Source organism: Anolis sagrei, chromosome 2, assembly GCF_037176765.1.
Source record: "Anolis sagrei isolate rAnoSag1 chromosome 2, rAnoSag1.mat, whole genome shotgun sequence".
Lineage (NCBI taxonomy): Eukaryota > Metazoa > Chordata > Lepidosauria > Squamata > Dactyloidae > Anolis > Anolis sagrei.
The window spans coordinates 297069206-297087136 of record NC_090022.1 but is presented as its reverse complement, the minus strand read 5'-3'; the positions used below and the strand labels follow the sequence as shown (position 1 = coordinate 297087136).

At 43.8% G+C, this 17931-nt stretch overlaps 1 protein-coding gene across 4 annotated transcripts in view; it reads left to right on the top strand.

The window, feature by feature from the left end:
* The window catches only part of KIAA1328 (KIAA1328 ortholog), a 311883-nt gene that overhangs the window by 250597 nt on the left and 43355 nt on the right, over positions 1-17931 (top strand). For all 4 annotated transcript variants that reach the window (XM_060761184.2, XM_067464675.1, XM_067464674.1 and 1 more), the window contains one exon: positions 10526-10707. In XM_060761184.2, the coding sequence (XP_060617167.2) occupies positions 10526-10707 (182 nt within the window). The remainder of the gene's footprint in view (positions 1-10525; positions 10708-17931) is intronic.

Here is a 17931-nt window from a genome sequence, read left to right as displayed (position 1 = left end):
TCCTACAAATCTCTTGGGAAGACCGGCAGACAAACGTCAGTGTGCTGGGAGAAGCAAAGGCCACCAGCATTGAAGCGATGGTACTCCGCCATCAGCTTCTCTGGATCAGCCGCGTTGTCCAGATGCCTGACCACCATCTCCCAAAGCAGTTGCTCTACACCGAACTCAAGAACGGAAAACAGAATGTTGGAGGACAGGAAAAAAGATTTAAAGATGGGCTCAAAGCCAACCTTAAAAACTCTGGCATAAACACTGAGAACTGGGAAGCCCTGGCCCTTGAGCGCTCCAGTTGGCGGTCAGCTGTGACCAGCAGTGCTGCAGAATTTGAAGAGGCACGAATGGAGGGTGAGAGAGAGAAACATGCCAAGAGGAAGGCGCATCAAGCCAACCCTGACTGGAACCGCCTTCCACCTGGAAACCAATGCCCTCACTGCAGGAGAAGATGCAGATCAAGAAGAGGGCTCCATAGCCACCTACGGACCCACTCCCAGGATACCATTCTTGGAGGACCATCATCCTCGGACTACGAGGGATCACCAAAGTAAGTACGTTGGATTTAGACTCTGAGAAACAAAATTTCAAATCCACACTTAGTGCTGGAAACCCACTGACTGCCCTTGGATAAATCATACGTTCTCAGCCTAAAAGGAAAAGAGGAAAACATTGTGAACATAGCCTGCCAAGAAAGCCAGTGATAGGTTTGGCTTTGGCCATCGTAAGTCAGAAATGGTGTTAAGACACATAACAAGATGTTTTGCTCAACAAGTAGCAGCTTCACTGAGTGATTTTTGTCAGTAATGTTGTTAAGATAACTTTTGTCTTAACTGATTTTTTCTCGGTTTTTGGGGCGGGGGGCGGGGTATAGTTTGCATTTCAGGTGGCTGAATTGCTAGGACTTCCGTTCAACCTCTGGAAGTGGTTGAACTGAAGCTTTGGGTTTAGCTTTGTGTATATTCTCAGCACAGTAGGACTCTGGAGTACCAAAACATCCCATCAGTTAGGAAAATGGTTAAGAGAGAATAATCAAAGGATCCCTGAAAACGTTGGGATTGGAAAAAATGCTTTAAAAGAAAGAGATAAATGTTGGAAATGTGACAAACAAGTGGGCTTCTTCTATCATATGTGGTGGACCTGCCAAATAGCCAAAAACTATTGGAAAGGCATTCAGGAAGAGATTCAATAGATGTTAAGAATAAGCTTACAGTTCAAGCCAGAATACTTCCTTTTGGGAATAATAGAGCCGGGAGTGGAAGCAAATAAAGAAAAACTCTCTAACTACTTGGTGACAGCAGTTAGAATAAGCTATGCATGTCATTGGAGGACAAAAGAAGTATCAATGAAAAAACAATGGATTTTGAAAATTATGGACATAATGAATATGGATACCCTAACACAAATGATGAATACTAACCAGTATAAAAAGAGAAAAGCAATGGACTGGTCACTAATTAAAGACTATATGAATCAAGAAAATATAACATTGATAGCAGACATATAAGAAGATATACGAGGGTTGAATGAAAAGTAATACCTCCACTTTCGTTACTTGGGTTTGGATGAGAATATTTTAATAAATCAAATGCAGAAATAATCCTTAGAATGTTCTCTTTAACTACTACTCTTCACTTTTCGACATAATCACCAGACAATTGGATACATTTCTGCCAATGAGGAACAAGTTTTCTGAAGCTGTCACGGAAGAAGTTGACACTCTGTTTCTGCAACCCATCATGCACAGATCTTCCGATAGCCAAGCAAAGCAATAATGTGACCCACATGTTCTTATGAAATGCCGATTATGCTTGAAATTTCTCTCTGAGTGATACGACGATCATCCTGAATCAATCTGTCAACCTTTTGCTTGTGAAACTCAGTGGTTGCTGCTACAGGATGTCCAACTCTTTGTTTGTCATGCAAGTCAGATGTTCCCACCTCACAATCTTTAAACTTACCCAACGGCACACAGTACTCACATCAACAAAATCACCATAAACAGCTTGCATTCTCTAATGCATCTCCTTTGAGGTGACACCTTATGCTGTCAAGAATTCAATGACTACATGTTGCTTAAGTTGCATTGACCGACTGTCTGCGGAAGGTTCCATACTTCATGCTTTAACAGCACAACCATTCAATACTAAGACTTCCCACCAAAGTGGAACTGTAGAGGAAAGTCTGCTGAACAAGCCAGTACCTACCGTAGACCAGTACTGCTATCTGTTGAGGAGTTATGAAGGCGGAGGCATTACTTTTCATTCAACCCTTGTATAAGTAATAAATGTCTCTACATGAGTGATTAGAAATGGAGAAAGTAGATTAAAATTAGAAAGTAGGAAAGTGAAGAATGACGAAGACGACAGTTGAAAAGATGGGGAGTTAAACTCTTCAATCCCCCCAACCCCCACCACCTTGTTCCCATTGAACTTCCTGTAGACCCTTTTCCAGATTTTAGATACCTGGGAGCAGGGGCGGTTCAACCCATTACGCAAAGTAAGCATTTGCAATATAGTTGATTTTGCCCAGGGGCGCTCTTGAGGCGCTCTTGGGGGAAAATAGACTTTGACATATGCGAGTTGTAGTTACTGGGATGTATAGTTCAGCTACAATCAAAGGGCATTCTGAACTCCACCAATGATGGAATTGAACCAAATATGGCACACAGAACTCCCACGACAAACAGAAAATATATATCAGTGATTGGTTGGGGGCGGGGGCGTGCCAAAATACTGTTTGTTTACCGTTGAATTACCTAGGGCCGCCTCTGCCTGGGAGATACCCCCTTTACCCCACTACCAACCTCACAATTCTAGCCCCACTTTTTCCTCTACTTTTTTTATTCTATTTTCACTTTGTAACTAAAATTCACTAATAAAAATCATTTTTAAAAAAGAAAGAAAGAAATATAAACCCATTTTCCTAGTCCCAACAGACCTCACTACCTCTGAGGATGCTTGCCATCGATGCAGGCGAAACGTCAGGAGAGAATACCTCTAGACCATGGCCATATAGCCCGAAAAAACCTACAACAACCTGGTGATTCCGGCTATGAAAGCCTTCGACAATACAGAAAGAAAGAGGTTGGAATATCAAATTGACCAAGGCACTTCCAACAATTTGAGGAGGTTGAACATGGATTTTGGCATCTCCATGAATTACTACTAAGGGTTAGAAGGAGCGATGTGCCTCAAAGCCAGCCAAGACATTCCCAAAAGAGAATGGGACGGTGTTGGTGACGGGGGGCTTGTTCTCTCCACCCCGGGCAAATCCTTGTTCTCTCAGAGATAAGACTTCCTCATATCTGGAGGCGCTACAGCGCTGACGCCCTTGAAACCCGCACTCGAGATTAATCCTTTCCTTTCTTAACTTCTGGTCCTTCAGGCTTTTGCGCACATTAAGAGCCGAAGGGTCAGACCCCAAGGCCTTGTTAGCGGTGCTCGCTGCGCTGTGCCTTTTTTTATTTCTTTTCCATCCTGTCTTTTAAAATTAGCAATTTAATTTTTCCCCCTCTCTCTGGCACTTGTATTGCTACTCAACCCTGAAAGCAATATTCCATCCTAGAGGTAACCTTGCCTTGTCAAGAGAAGCCATTTGAGTGTTCCAGCAAAGTAACTTCCTCCCACTAATTTTGCGAGTCAAAGGTCGCCCTCTTCAGAAAACAGGACCATCAATTCTAATTAAAGCTTTATCCTCGAAATCCAGAAAGGACCAAAATAACCAATGACTTCTTAAAGATCTTTTAAACGATGCTAATTGTGCTGAAACTCCTGGGTGAAAGAGAAGGCCTTTGGTATTTTCAGAGGGATGGCAATATTTTTTTAATTTTTTGCATTGCATAGGGCCTGATTCGTTTCCCTAGAAAATAGGTTAGGATTTCCAGTAAGCCTTTATCCCTTTAGTTCAGCAATTATCCAGGGTTGAGGGCTGCATTGTTTCCCACTTGCATATCCCCTTTGCCCCCCCCCCCCCAAATGCTCCGAACATCCTCGACAGGGGATGGGTGGGGAATTCTTCTATGTTTTGGACCTTCTCTGCACCCTTTAAAACCTATTTCAACCTGTTTTAATCTAACTTTTTAACTTAACTTGTTTAATATGCTACACTATTTTAGATTTGTCAGGTTAGTTTTATTGCACACCACCCAAGATCACAGGATAGCATTATTTATTTATCATATCAGGAGCAAACCAGTGTCTTTGAGAAAACACAAAGTTTAAAAACTTGGCATTCTATTAAATGTCCTTGGACCAGTACTGCTGGCCACTTGGAGTGCCTCTGGTGTTGCTATAAGGAGGTCCCCCATTGTGCATGTTGCATTGTAATAGGTGGTCTGTGGTTTGCTCTTCTCCACACTTGCATGTCGTGGACTCCACTTTGAGGCCCCATTTCTTGAGGTTGGCTCTGCATCTCGTGGTGCCAGAGCGCAGTCTGTTCAGTGCCTTCCAAGTTGCCCAGTTTTTTGTGTGCCCAGGAGGGAGTTTCTCATTTGATATCAGCCACTGATTGAGGTGCTGGGTTTGAGCCTGCCACTTTTGGACTCTCACTTGCTGAGGTGTTCCTGCAAGTTTCTCTATAGATCTTAGAAAACTATTTCTTGATTTAAGGCGTTGGCGTGCTGGATGATATCCGAACAGGGGATGTGCTGGAGAGGTCATTGCCTTGGTCCTTTCATCATTGCCTGCTACTTCACGGCAGATGTCAGGTGGGGCAATACCGGCTAAACAGTGTAATTTCTCCAGTGGTGTAGAGTGCATAATGTGGCATGTCTCATTAAGAGCCACACCCACTGTTTTAGTATGGTAAGATGTGTTCCACACTGGGCATGAAGTATATAAATAGTTTAATTAATTTGATGACTTGGAGAGGTCTCTTTTATTTAGGTACAAAGGTTTTTCCCAATTCTATACTGGGCCACAGTGGCGCAGCAGGTTAAAACGCTAAGCTGCAGAACTTGCTGACCAGAAAATCGGTGGTTCAGATCCACAGGATGGGGTGAACTCCCATTGTTAGCCCCAGCTTCTGCCAACCTAGCAGTTTGAAAACATGCAAATGTGAGTAGATCAATAGGCACTGCTTCGGTGGGAAGTGGCTCTGTGCAGTCATGCTGGCCACATGACCGCGAAGTTCTTGAGGACTGGGAATCTGAATCAGACAGGATCCAACCTGATGATTATAGAATCCTAGAGCCACCCAGTCCAACCCCATTCTGCCAAGAAGCAGGGAAATCACATTCAAAGAACCCCTGTCAGGTGGCTATCCAGCCTCTGTTTCAAAGCCTCCAAAGAAGAAGTCTCCACCACAGGCCAGGGCAGAGACTTCCACTGCTGAACAGCTCTCAAAGTCAGGAAGTTCTTCCTCATGTTCAGATGGAATCTCCTTTACAGTTGTTTGAAGCCATTGCTCCATTGCGTCCTAGTCTCCAAGGCAGCAGAAAACAAGCCTGCTCCCTCCTCCCTATGACTTCCCCTCACATCTTGATACATGGCCATCATGTCTCCTCTCAGCCTTCTCTTCTGAAGGCTAAACATGCCCAGCTCTTTAAGCTGCTCGTCGTAGGGCTTGTTCTCCAGACCCTCAGTTGCCCTCCTCTGGACACATTCTGGATGATGATGATGATGATGATGATGATGATGATGATGATGATTCACTGTCCACAACTCAAAGGGAGCCTCCTCCTCCTCCATTGTGTCACCACCAACCTGCAGTTCCTGGCTTGTTGGCGACGTCACACTCTGCGAAGGGGCTGCTCGTTGGTGGTGACATAGAAGCGGCAGTGTGCTTTCAGCCAGGACAAGTGTATGGGCAGACTGGAGACTCGACGACATATACACCCACACACTCTCATTAATAGGATTGTGTTATTTGGGGCCCTCATCTGCATTTTTTAATCATGTAATAGATTTTTCAAAACCCAATCCTCCCTCCAGTATTTGTTCCTCTTAATATTGTATGGTAAGTGTTTTGCATTATTGAACACTATTCTGTTTCTAGTATTCAGAATTAGTGTGCAGTCAGGGTGGCTAAGTGGGGTGCTGATGTGATCTGGGAAGGAAGTCTTTAAAGGCTGGAAACAAGCTCATTCTTTTTTCTTTTTCTTTTTCTTTTTTTTTTTACACTATTGGTGCGCCACAAATAAATAAATGCATGCTTGTATTGATGGCCAAGTTAATCCCATTTCAGGGCTAATCGCTATTTTGGGCTTGCCAAAGATTTCTTAAATACAAAATTAATATATTATAAATGAGCCAACAAGAAAGGAATAGCCACTTATTTATTTATCATATCAGAAGCGAACCAAGGGTACCGTTGTAATGTATTTTAAAAACACGAAGTGTAAAAACTTGGCATTATACTAAATGTTCTTTGACCAGTAGCTGGCCACTTGGTTCGGAAACTACATCTATAAAGCTCTAAATTGCTCAGGACCTGCCTATCTTTGTGACCATATCTTCCCCTATGAGCCCACACAGTCTTTAAGATCTTCTGGGGAGGCTCTTCTCTCGCTCCCACCCCTGTCTCAGGCGCAGTTGGTGGGGACGAGGAAAAGGGCATTCTTGGTGGTGGCCCCTCATCTCTGGAACTCCCTCCCCAGGGAGATCAGGCTAGCACCCTCCCTATCCACATTCCATAAGGAACTAAAGACATGGATGTTCCGTTGTGCATGTGATTGACGACTCCTTTGACAGATGATGCCTAACCATGGCCTAAAATCAAGTGCAGTATCTGATTCCTGTGTTTTTAAGTTTAAACGATCCTGTCCTAACTGCTCTATTCCTGTGCTGCTATATGTTCTATCCACATTATTGACCAGCCTATTCTCTAACTTGTTGCACACTACCCCCCCCCCCCCCAGCCCCAAATGAGACTAGAAGCATTTCTGGTTGTTGCTTATGATGTTTGTTTTATTACTGTTTATGATGTTGCTTTTATGCTGTTTTAATATTTTATGTGCCTCGTTTTAACTGTATGTTGTTTTGGGCTCGGCCCCATGTAAACCGCCCCAAGTCCCTTCGCGGAGATGGAGGCGGAGTATCAAAATAAAGTTCTCCTTCTCCTCCTCCTTTTCTCCTTCTTCTCCTTCTCCTTCTCCTCCTCCTCCTCCTCCTCCTTCCTCTTCCTCCTCCTTCCTCCTCCTCCTCCTCCTCCTCCTTCTCCTCCTTCTCCTCCCCTTCCTCCTCCTCCTCTTCCTCCTCCTTCTCCTGTTCTTTAGGATATTCCAAGCACAAACCCATTGAAATAATAATGATATCAACAACATTTTTTAGGTTGGCTCTGCATCTCGTGGTGCCAGAGCGCAGTTTGTTCAGCGCCTTCCAAGTTGCCCAGAATTCTATGTGCCCAGGAGGGAGTCTCTCATTTAGTATCAACCATGGCTTGAGGTTCTAAGTTTTAGCCTGTCACTTTTGGACTCTTGCTTACTGAGGTGTTCCTGGATCTCTGTAGATCATAGAATCATAGAATCAAAGAGTTGGAAGAGACCTCATGGGCCATCCAGTCCAACCCCCTGCCAAGAAGCAGGAATATTGCATTCAAATCACCCCTGACAGATGGCCATCCAGCCTCTGTTTAAAAGCTTCCAAAGAAGGAGCCTCCACCACACTCCGGGACAGAGAGTTCCACTGCTGGACGGCTCTCACAGTCAGGAAGTTCTTCCTAATGTTCAGATGGAATCTCCTTTCTTGTAGTTTGAAGCCATTGTTCCGTGTCCTAGTCTCCAAGGAAGCAGAAAACAAGCTAGCTCCCTCCTCCCTGTGGCTTCCTCTCACATATTTATACATGGCTATCATATCTCCTCTCAGCCTTCTCTTCTTCAGGCTAAACATGCCCAGTTCCCTAAGCCGCTCCTCATAGGGCTTGTTCTCCAGACCCTTGATCATTTTAGTCGCCCTCCTCTGGACACTTTCCAGCTTGTCAATATCTCTCTTGAATTGTGGTGCCCAGAATTGGACACAATATTCCAGATGTGGTCTAACCAAAGCAGAATAGAGGGGTAGCATTACTTCCTTAGATCTAGACACTATGCTCCTATTGATGCAGGCCAAAATCCCATTGGCTTTTTTTGCCGCCACATCACATTGTTGGCTCATGTTTAACTTGTTGTCCACGAGGACTCCAAGATCTTTTTCACACGTACTGCTCTCGAGCCAGGCGTCCCCCATTCTGTATCTTTGCATCTCATTTTTTCTGCCAAAGTGGAGTATCTTGCATTTGTCACTGTTGAACTTCATTTTGTTAGTTTTGGCCCATCTCTCTAATCTGTCAAGATCGTTTTGAATTCTGCTCCTGTCCTCTGGACTATTGGCTATCCCTCCCAATTTGGTGTCGTCTGCAAACTTGATGATCATGCCTTCTAGCCCTTCATCTAAGTCATTAATAAAGATGTTGAACAGGACCGGGCCCAGGACGGAACCCTGCGGCACTCCGCTCGTCACTTCTTTCCAAGATGAAGAGGAAGCATTAGTGAGCACTCTCTGTGTTCGTCCACTTAACCAATTACAGATCCACCTCACCGTAGTTTTGCCTAGCCCACATTGGACTAGTTTCCTTGCCAGAAGGTCATGGGGGACCTTGTCGAAGGCCTTACTGAAATCCAGGTACGCTACATCCACGGCATTCCCCGCATCTACCCAGCTTGTAGCTCTATCGAAGAAAGAGATCAGATTAGTCTGGCATGACTTGTTTTTGATAAATCCATGTTGACTATTAGCGATGACTGCATTTGTTTCTAAGTGTTTGCAGACCACTTCCTTAACAATCTTTTCCAGAATCTTGCCCGGTATCGACGTGAGGCTGACCGGACGGTAGTTGTTTGGGTCGTCCTTTTTTCCCTTCTTGAAGATTGGGACCACATTGGCCCTCCTCCAATCTGCTGGAACTTCTCCCGTTCTCCAAGAACTCTCAAAGATGATTGCCAATGGTTCCGAAATGACTTCCGCTAGTTCCTTCAATACTCTTGGGTGTAGTTGATCTGGTCCTGGGGACTTGAACTCATTAAGAGCGGCCAGGTATTCCTGGACGACTTCTTTCCCAATTTGGGGTTGGATGTCCTCCAATCCCTCATCCACTCCATCTTGCTGAGGTTGAAGACTCTCTTTTTGTGAGAAGACCGAGGCAAAGAAGGCATTAAGTAGTTCTGCCTTTTCCCTATCCCCTGTCAGCATTGCCCCATCTTCTCCTCGAAGAGGTCCTATCGCCTCCTTGTTTTTCCTTTTTCTACTGACATAAGAATAGAAGCCCTTTTTATTGTTTTTAATGTCCCTGGCAAGTCTGAGCTCGTTTTTTGCTTTAGCTTTGCGGACCTTTTCCCTACAGGTGTTGGCCATTTGTTTGAATTCTTCTTTGGTGATTTCTCCCTTTTTCCACTTCTTGTGCATGTCTCTTTTGTGTCTTAGCACAGTTAGAAGTTCTTTGGACATCCATTCTGGCTTCTTTGCACTTGTCCTATTTTTTCTCTTTGTTGGCACGGTTTGCAATTGCGCCTTGAGTATTTCACTCTTGAGAAGTTCCCATCCATCCGTAGCTCCCTTGTCTTTTAGTATCTGTGTCCACGGAATGCTGCTCAGCGTTTCCTTCATTTCCTTCAAGATCTTAGGAAGCTGTTTCTTGATTTAAGGCGTTGGCATGCTGGTTGATATCCGAACAGGGGATGGGCTAGAGGGTCAATAAAACAATGTTACTGCCTTGGTTCTTATTGGCTGCTACTTCCTGGTAAATGTCAGACGGTGCAATACCGGATAAACAGTGTAACTTCTCCAGTGGTGTAGGGTGCAGACACCCCGTGATAATGCGGCATGTCTCATTAAGAGCCACATCCACTGTTTTAGTGTGGTGAGATGTGTTCCACACTGGGCATGCATACTCAGCAGCAGAGTAGCACAGCGCAAGGGCAGATGTCGTCACTGTATCTGGTTGTGATCCTCAGGAATAACCACTGAACATGACTGTATCATGTGCCAGAAAGAAATCTTTCTTTTACTGATAAAATTTGTCTTAGAGTATAGATGGGGAAGTATGTCCATGAGGCTAAATATGTTATAAATGCTATATTCAAATGCATTCTTACTTTCTATGGAAATCACCTTTTTTGGAATATTTGTAATAAGTTTGAGGACTCTGCTTGGGGAAAAGGGCATTTCATAATATGTTGCATTGCCTGTATTTATTGGGTTTTCTGTTTTAATGGTTATGGTTTCAACTGTGATTATTTCTTTTCAATTACGTTTTTAGCTTTTGCATGAGATGAATGTTAAGCTGTATTTGTTTTAATGTGGGTTGCTGTGAGTGTTTCAGGCTGTATGGCCATGTTCTCTGTTTGAATGTGCATAAGCAAACTTGCATCCCAGGACTGGAAAGTAAGCATGAAGATGATCGATAGATAATCATTCTTTTCCAGAAGATGTGAGGACTACTTTATTGGGGCTCAAAGATATTTTAATGCATTTCCATCCTAAGTATGGTAATCAAGAGTTTCCTCATTAGTGGAGCAAAAAGCAGCGTGCAAAGCCTGACATCCGTTCTCCTCTCTCAGTTCCCCAAGGCTCAACTGCGAAGGGTGTTTTTCAAAAACTCCAGCATCCGGGAGAGTCAGTAAAGCACCAGGGAGCAGCGGAGGAAACAGCTCGGGGAAGAAGAGTGTCGGCTTCGGTGTCCAGGCAGAAGCAGAAGCCCTTTGGGACCATACGAAGAAGGAAGCTGTCAGGCCGCGGAGAGGTAAGCCATTCTTCTCACCTGCCCTGGTTCCCCTGGGACCCCCTTTCAGCCCCCAAAGACTCCTTTCATGTTGACCTCTCCTCTCACCAAGACTCTTATGTCTTGGTGCTGCTCACTATGGTTGGTGGGTGAGACCCCTGCTTTGTATACTATGGGGCATGCCCAGCTCTGCATGGAAAGGGAGTGCTGGCAATTGCATCGGGAAATTTGGGGTCTCTCCAGAAAGTAGTGGGATTGACGGCTGCATTCCTCTTTCATAGTTGGTATTAGTATTGGGTAGGACTAATATCAGCCGTACTGTATCCCCTGTGTGAGACACAAGTTTTGATTATTTATTTATTTATTTATTTATTTATTTAAAACATTTATATTCTGCCCTTCTCATCCCACAGGGGACTCAAGGCAGAGCACAACATATATATGGTAAACATTCAATGCCAGGACGTAAAACCATAAATATATATATAAAAAAACACGAAAATCACCTATATCCACATCAAAAGTTCTTAAAACCCATCTCAGGATACCATTTTGCCTCGTTGCACTGCCCCAAAGGATTTGTCCCACAGCCAGGTCTTCACCATCCTTCTGAAGGACAGGAGGGAGAGGGCTGAACTAATATTGCCAGGAAGGGAGTTCCATAACCAGGGGGCCACCACTGAGAAGGTCCTGTCTCTTGTCCCCGCAAAACGTGCCTGTGATGGTGGTGGGACCAAGAGCAGGGCCTCCCCATAAGATCTTAATTTCCGCAGTGGTTCGTAAGGGAGATGCATTCGCAAAAGCCCAGAAACTGAGCAGGAAGGCAAACGCAACACTCCAAAGGATCCACTAGGACTCAGCACTGCTTTCAGCCCAACCTACTCACAGCACAGGACAAGATAGTTCACAGGAACTGCTTTTCTTGAAGGCTTTTGAAGTCCGACTCCCATTTGATGTACACCTTAGTAGCCAGTTTTTCTTTTAAAGCAGACTTCACAGGTAACAGAAGGGACTGTGATTCAGATTGTGTTTGCAGAAATGTGCCTTGAACATCTCGTCTCAGATCGTCACCTGACGGTTACACAAAAATGGGCCTTTTCCATGGTAGCCCCCCACATTTTGGAATGCCCACATCCCTGATATCTAGGCAGAGCCAACTGTGGTGTACTTTAAGATCCATCTCTTCAACTAGGCATTTCCAAAGTGATTCCTGCCCAGTCTGAAAATTGTAATTTGAGTCTCTGGTTCTGAATGTTTTAATTGATGGTCAAATGTTTTGGAATGGAAAAAGTTTTATTCCCCTCCCTCCCACCCACCCAAACCACTTATTGTTTAGCATTTGAGATATACTTTGATAGGGGAAGTAGTGTGGGCATCAAATTTAGAAATAATAATAAACATTTGCATTTCAAGAGAAAGCCCTGTTGCTGCCAGTAGAGTTGCCCTTTGGCACGCAAACATCAGTTTAGCAGATATGTGCTTTGTTGGAAGTATGGGAGTGAGTAAATAACAGCATCTCCCCACCTCGTCCTAGGGCTCTTCAGGCTTCCTGAACCATTTGTGAAACAAAAATTGCTTCTCTGCAATTAACATCACATCTATTTTGACCCTCGGTTTGCAGAGCAAGAGGGCATGCTAATAATCTCTGAGCACAGATTACTTACGCCTCAACGGTTAAAGGATTCTCAATCATTGGGTTGCATCCAGTGACTTTCATCAGCAGAGTGGAATCAGTGTGTGGAAAGAACTCTTCTCCCTTGCAAAGCGAGGACTTCCCATAAATCTGCTTCAGAAAGTCTTCACAGCAAATTTTAGTGCAGGAGAGGTAGTGGAAGAAGTCAGGGCTCCTCCACCTTGATTTCTTGATTTTGAGGCCTCTGTAGATCTTGTTATTTCTAAAATTATCTGAATCGAAAAATTCCCAAGGGCCCACCAACTTGGTCACCAGAGCTTCCCAATGCTAGGATAATGGCATTCTTCCAACACACAAGCAGAACATTAACATTCTTTCTGATTTCCAAGGCAGACTATCACAGGGTCTTGTAGCTCAGATTTGTTTAGATAAGATTGCCATTAGATTCTCAGGCAGGGAGAATATCTTGCCCACATCGTCCAGTGGCTTACATGGCACAATTTCAACCCTGTTTCCCTAGATTCTAACACTCAACCATCATACAATTCTGGCTTGATGAGGCCAGGAAGGAAGGACAAAGACCCATTGGTCAACCAAAGCATTGTGCATGCAACATTTATTTATTTATTTATAGCTTTTATATTCTGCCCTTCTCACCCCGCAGGGGACTCAGGGCGAATTACAGTGTACACATATGTGGCAAACATTCAATGCCAATTTTTGACATACAAACATATACAGACATACACAGAGGCTATTAACTTTTTCTGGCCGCCAGGGGAGCTGTCGCTTTCATCGTCCATCTGTGACGCTGATGAAGCACTTCCACATTCCCCGCATGCTTCCCCGCTGGAATTCTTTGCTGGAGCTTTTCTTTATGGCCTCATAAATCAGTTAATTTAGCCTCCCCACACTTTAAGGTGGTACCTTATTTTCCTACTTGACAGATACAACTGTCTTTCGGGTTGCAAAGGTTGACAACAGGCTACACACAATTGGTTGGAAACCCACTCCAACCCGGGCTGGCTTCGAACTCATGACCTTTTTGGTCAGAGTGATCTTAATGCAGCTGACACTCAGCCAGCTGCGCCACAATCCCGGTGGTAGCCTGTTCTTATCCACAATTCCAGCAGTTATTAGGTGTTTGGGTGAATACTGAAGGTCCACCAATAAATCGTCAGTCCATTTTTGCTAGTGCCATATTGTACTGGTGGAAAGGAACGTACAATGGTAATGAGATGGTTGTGAACCAGCATAGTGTAGTATTTTGAATGTTGGACTAGAACTCCAGGAGATCAGGATCCAAATCCCTGCTCAACCATAGGAACCTTCTCGGTCAAGCCGCACAGTAGCAAACCCTCTCTGAGCAAATCTTGCCAAGACATCCCTAAGTTGCCATCACCTTCATGAGGCCATAAGACTTGAAGGCACACACCAACAATTCATTGCACTTTCGAAAGTAGCTGAGAGGATGAAGTTGATAGCATAAGCTTTCATAGGCTGATTTTGCATCCTCAGATGCAAATAGACTCGGGCTCCTTCCACACAGCTGAATAAAATCCCATATTTTCTGCTTTGAACTGGAATATATGGCAGTGTGGACTCAGATAACCCAGTTCAAATAAGATAATGTGGGATTTTCTGCCTTGATATTCTGGGTTATATTTATTTATTTATTTATTTATTTATTTATTATTTGTTTAGGGCATTTATATCCCGTCCTATCTCACCTCCACAGAGGGACTCAGGGTGGCCAACAACCAGCACAGCACAGTGCCCACAATAAGAAAATCATAAATATACATAATATAATAAAAACAGTATAAAAGCAATATTAAAATGTTAAAACACATCGCCGAATTCAGTCGTCATCCTAAAAGCAGTCCATTATAGTCCATTAAAATTGTAGCTTTGCCAGCAAGTCAGTCTAGTCTGCAAAGCCAGAGCCAGGATTTCACTCTTTTATTTATTTATATATTTTTTGGAAGGACAGGAGAAATGGAGCAGATCTGATTTCATTTGGGAAGGAATTCCATAGCCGAAGAGCCACCACAGAGAAGGCCCTGTCTCTCATCCCCACCAAGCGCAATTACAATGGTGGGGTGTGTGAGATCAGCCCCCTCCAGACGATCTTAAGGTCCTAGGTGGCTTGTAGTGGGAGATACATTCAGACAGGTAAACTGGGCCAGAACCATAAGGGCTTTCTAGGTCAAAGCCAGCACTTTGAATTGTGCTCGGAAGCTGATAGGCAGCCAGTGGAGCTATATTTATTTCGGGTATTTTTACCCCGTCCTTTTCAACCCCCTGGGGGGGGGGGGGGACTCAGGGCGCCTTCCAGCCGGCACATATTTGATGCCTACAAGTAAACACAATAAAATACATATCAAAAACAATTAATTATGAATAGTTAAAACATTAATACAATAAAATCTACTTAAAAAGGAACACCAGTCTGGTGGTTCTGTAGACTCCATTAAACTTGACCGTAATCAGTTTCCATAGCAATTGTCTTCATTGTCATCGTCAAAGTCTGCATAGATTACCCGAAGGCCTGGTCCACATCCACGTTTTTAATTTCCTTCTAAAGGAGAGGAGAGATGAAGATGACCTAATTTCCCCGGGGAGTGAATTCCACAGGTGAGGGGCCACCACCGAGAAGGCCCTGTCCCTCGTCTCCACCAACCGCATTTGTGACAAGGGCGGAGTCAAGAGCAGGGCCTCTCCAGAAGATCCTAAACTCCTAGGTGGAATGTAGAAGGTGATACGTTCGGACAGGTACGCTGGGACGGAACCGTATATATATGTCTTTGACGGATCTTGCTACCAGCTTCGTTCCCTTCAGTTACAGAATCATACAATCATAGAATCAGTTGGAAGAGACCTCATGGGCCATCCAGTCCAACCCCATTCTGCCAAGAAGCAGGAATATTGCATTCAAATCACCCCTGACAGATGGCCATCCAGCCTCAGTTTAAAAGTTATTATTATTATTTATTATTATTAACTTTATTTGTACCCCGCTAGCATCTCCCGAAGGACTCGATGCGGCTTACAAAGCTCAAGGCCTCATCAACACAATAGCATAACAAATACAATACAAAGCAAATCAAAGCATTAAAGCAATAACAGTAAAACAACATAACACAATAAAATAAAAACAGGGCCGGGCCAAAGTAATGGTACAGATTAAAAAGTGCTGGGTGTGACAGGTGGTCTATCGGATTTCAAGGAAGTGCAATGTGCAGAGAATCTTAAAGTTCTGATAAAGTGCTTCTGGGACTCTAATAAAGTGCTTGCTGGAGTTTCCTATTCTGGAAAGGCACATCAGAATGGCCAGGTCTTCAAATTCTTCCTAAAGACTGCCAATGTGGGGGCCTGTCTGATGTCTTTGGGGAGGGTGTTCCAAAGTTGGGGGACCACACTCCATCCTACTGAGAGAATGGGAAAACATCTGGAGGGGAAAAATTAATATGCCAAGTCAGCCAATATAACGGAAAACTGGAAAAAAATGTTTTTTCGCTGGCACATCACTCCGCAAAAACTCGCCAAATTCCAAAAAGAAACGAACAACAACTGTTGGAAATGTGGCAACCAACTAGGTTCCTACTTCCACGTTTGGTGGCAGTGCAAAAGAGTAAAGAGTTTTTGGCTCGAGATACACAAGCAAACACAAAGAATCCTACAGATCAAATTCGAACTCAAACCGGAGTATTACCTCCTCCATCTGATGGACTTTAATTTGGACAAAAACAAAGACAAGCTACTTTACCATCTGACGGCTGCAGCAAGAATGCTGATTGCAAGCATGTGGAAAAAGAAAGAACTACCCACAATAGAAACCTGGCTACTCAAGGTCAGAGATCTGATGGAATCTGACACTCTAGCAAACCTAGTAGTTGACAAGAGCAAGAAAAACAAGATAGATTGGCACCCCCTAAGGAAGTTCCTAAAAGAAAGGAAAAACATATCCCTACCAGAATAGTGAAGCGAAGGTGACAATGAAAAGAAGAAACACAACAACGGCAAGCTCAGGAACTTGATAGCCCCGCAACCTAGATTGGAAGTCAACTTTGTTTTTTAAATGGATTCACCTCTCACCTCTCTCATCCCTACCACACACTCCCACTCCAGTTCACCCCCCTCCCCCCCCCCCACCCCTTCCTTATAATAGTAAGTAACGCCTGATGTATGATGTATTATAAAAAAAACTGTCAATAAAGATATTAAATAAAAAAATTAAAAAAACATAGTTGGGGGGCCACCACAGAGAAGGCCCCGTCCCTCGTCCCCACCAACCATGCCTGCGATGTATGTCACGAGCAGGCCCTCTCCCGATGAACGAAGAGAGCTCGGGGGTTCATAGACGGAGATGCGGTTACGCAGGTAGGCAGGTCCCAAACTGTTTAGGGCTTTGTAGGTAAGCACCTGCACCTTGAATTGGGACCGGAAAATAAACGGTAGCCAATGGAGCTCCTTAAACAGTTGGTCTCTAAGGTGCTACGAATATTCCAGATGAACTCGTCTGTGCCTTCAAATACTACCAGTAGTATGTATGTATAAAGTAACATGCTTTTGACTTCTTAGGAAAATAAACTTTTCCTTTTGGAGAGGAAATGTAGGTTTATATGGTGTAAGTTTCATACCCCCCATCTCTGAAAACCTGTATTTTCTATCAAATGGACATCTTTATAGGTAGCCCCTTTCCCTGCTCTTTGCTTTGTGCGCCCACTTAAAAAGAGTGGAAGAAAGCATTCTTTCTCATGAAAGGAAAGGGAAACAAATTGGTCCAGCCTGATGCTTCACTGCAGAGCCTAACATAATCTTTGCTTCACTTCTGAGCTGGCTTTTTCCCCTTCCCCTCCTTTTTTCCCCCCTCTCCTTTCCCTTCCCTTCCCTTCCCTTTTAAAGTTGTCAATGAGTTTGCGATTTGTGTCAGCAGAAAAATAGAAAGAAAGGCAAAATGTGGTGCAGCTCTCCAAGGAACAAACAACTTGTGTTATTGGTTAAGACCGTGGCCACATTAAAAAGAGCATTGGCTGTGAAGAAACTTTTGAAAGGGTATCATCAGAGGGGGACCCAAACAGAGAGTGAGGTTAATCTCTTCCAAGGCTCAGCTACAAAAGTTGGAAGCCGGCAAAGGGCTTGTGTCCAAAAGAAATCAATTTCTAATTTGAAACAAAATCATTTTTGACTAACAGGAGTTCAGGACCCATTACTTTTGCTGTATAGTCTGCTGACATTTCAGCTCTTTCTGTGGCGCGCAATGAATTCTAATAGTCATCTCATAACGTTGCTACACCAATCAATTTAAGCGAGAGAAAGCCGTTACAATTCTGTGAAGTTTTCAGGGGCAATTTTCACTGATGGATTTCTTTTATTTTTCTTTCTTTCTTTCCTTCTTCCTTTCCTTTCTTTCTTTCTTTTTTTTTTTAAAAAATCTGTCATTGTTTCTTTTCAATTCCCCACCTCCCTCGGTTTCTTAAATGCCACATACTGGATTGATAACCCCCTCTTGTTGTTTTCATGACTTTTCGATGGGCTTCCCCCAAAATTAAATGCCTTGAAATGGTTGACCCTATTCCCTCCTCTTTATTCCCTTCCCCCTTTATATA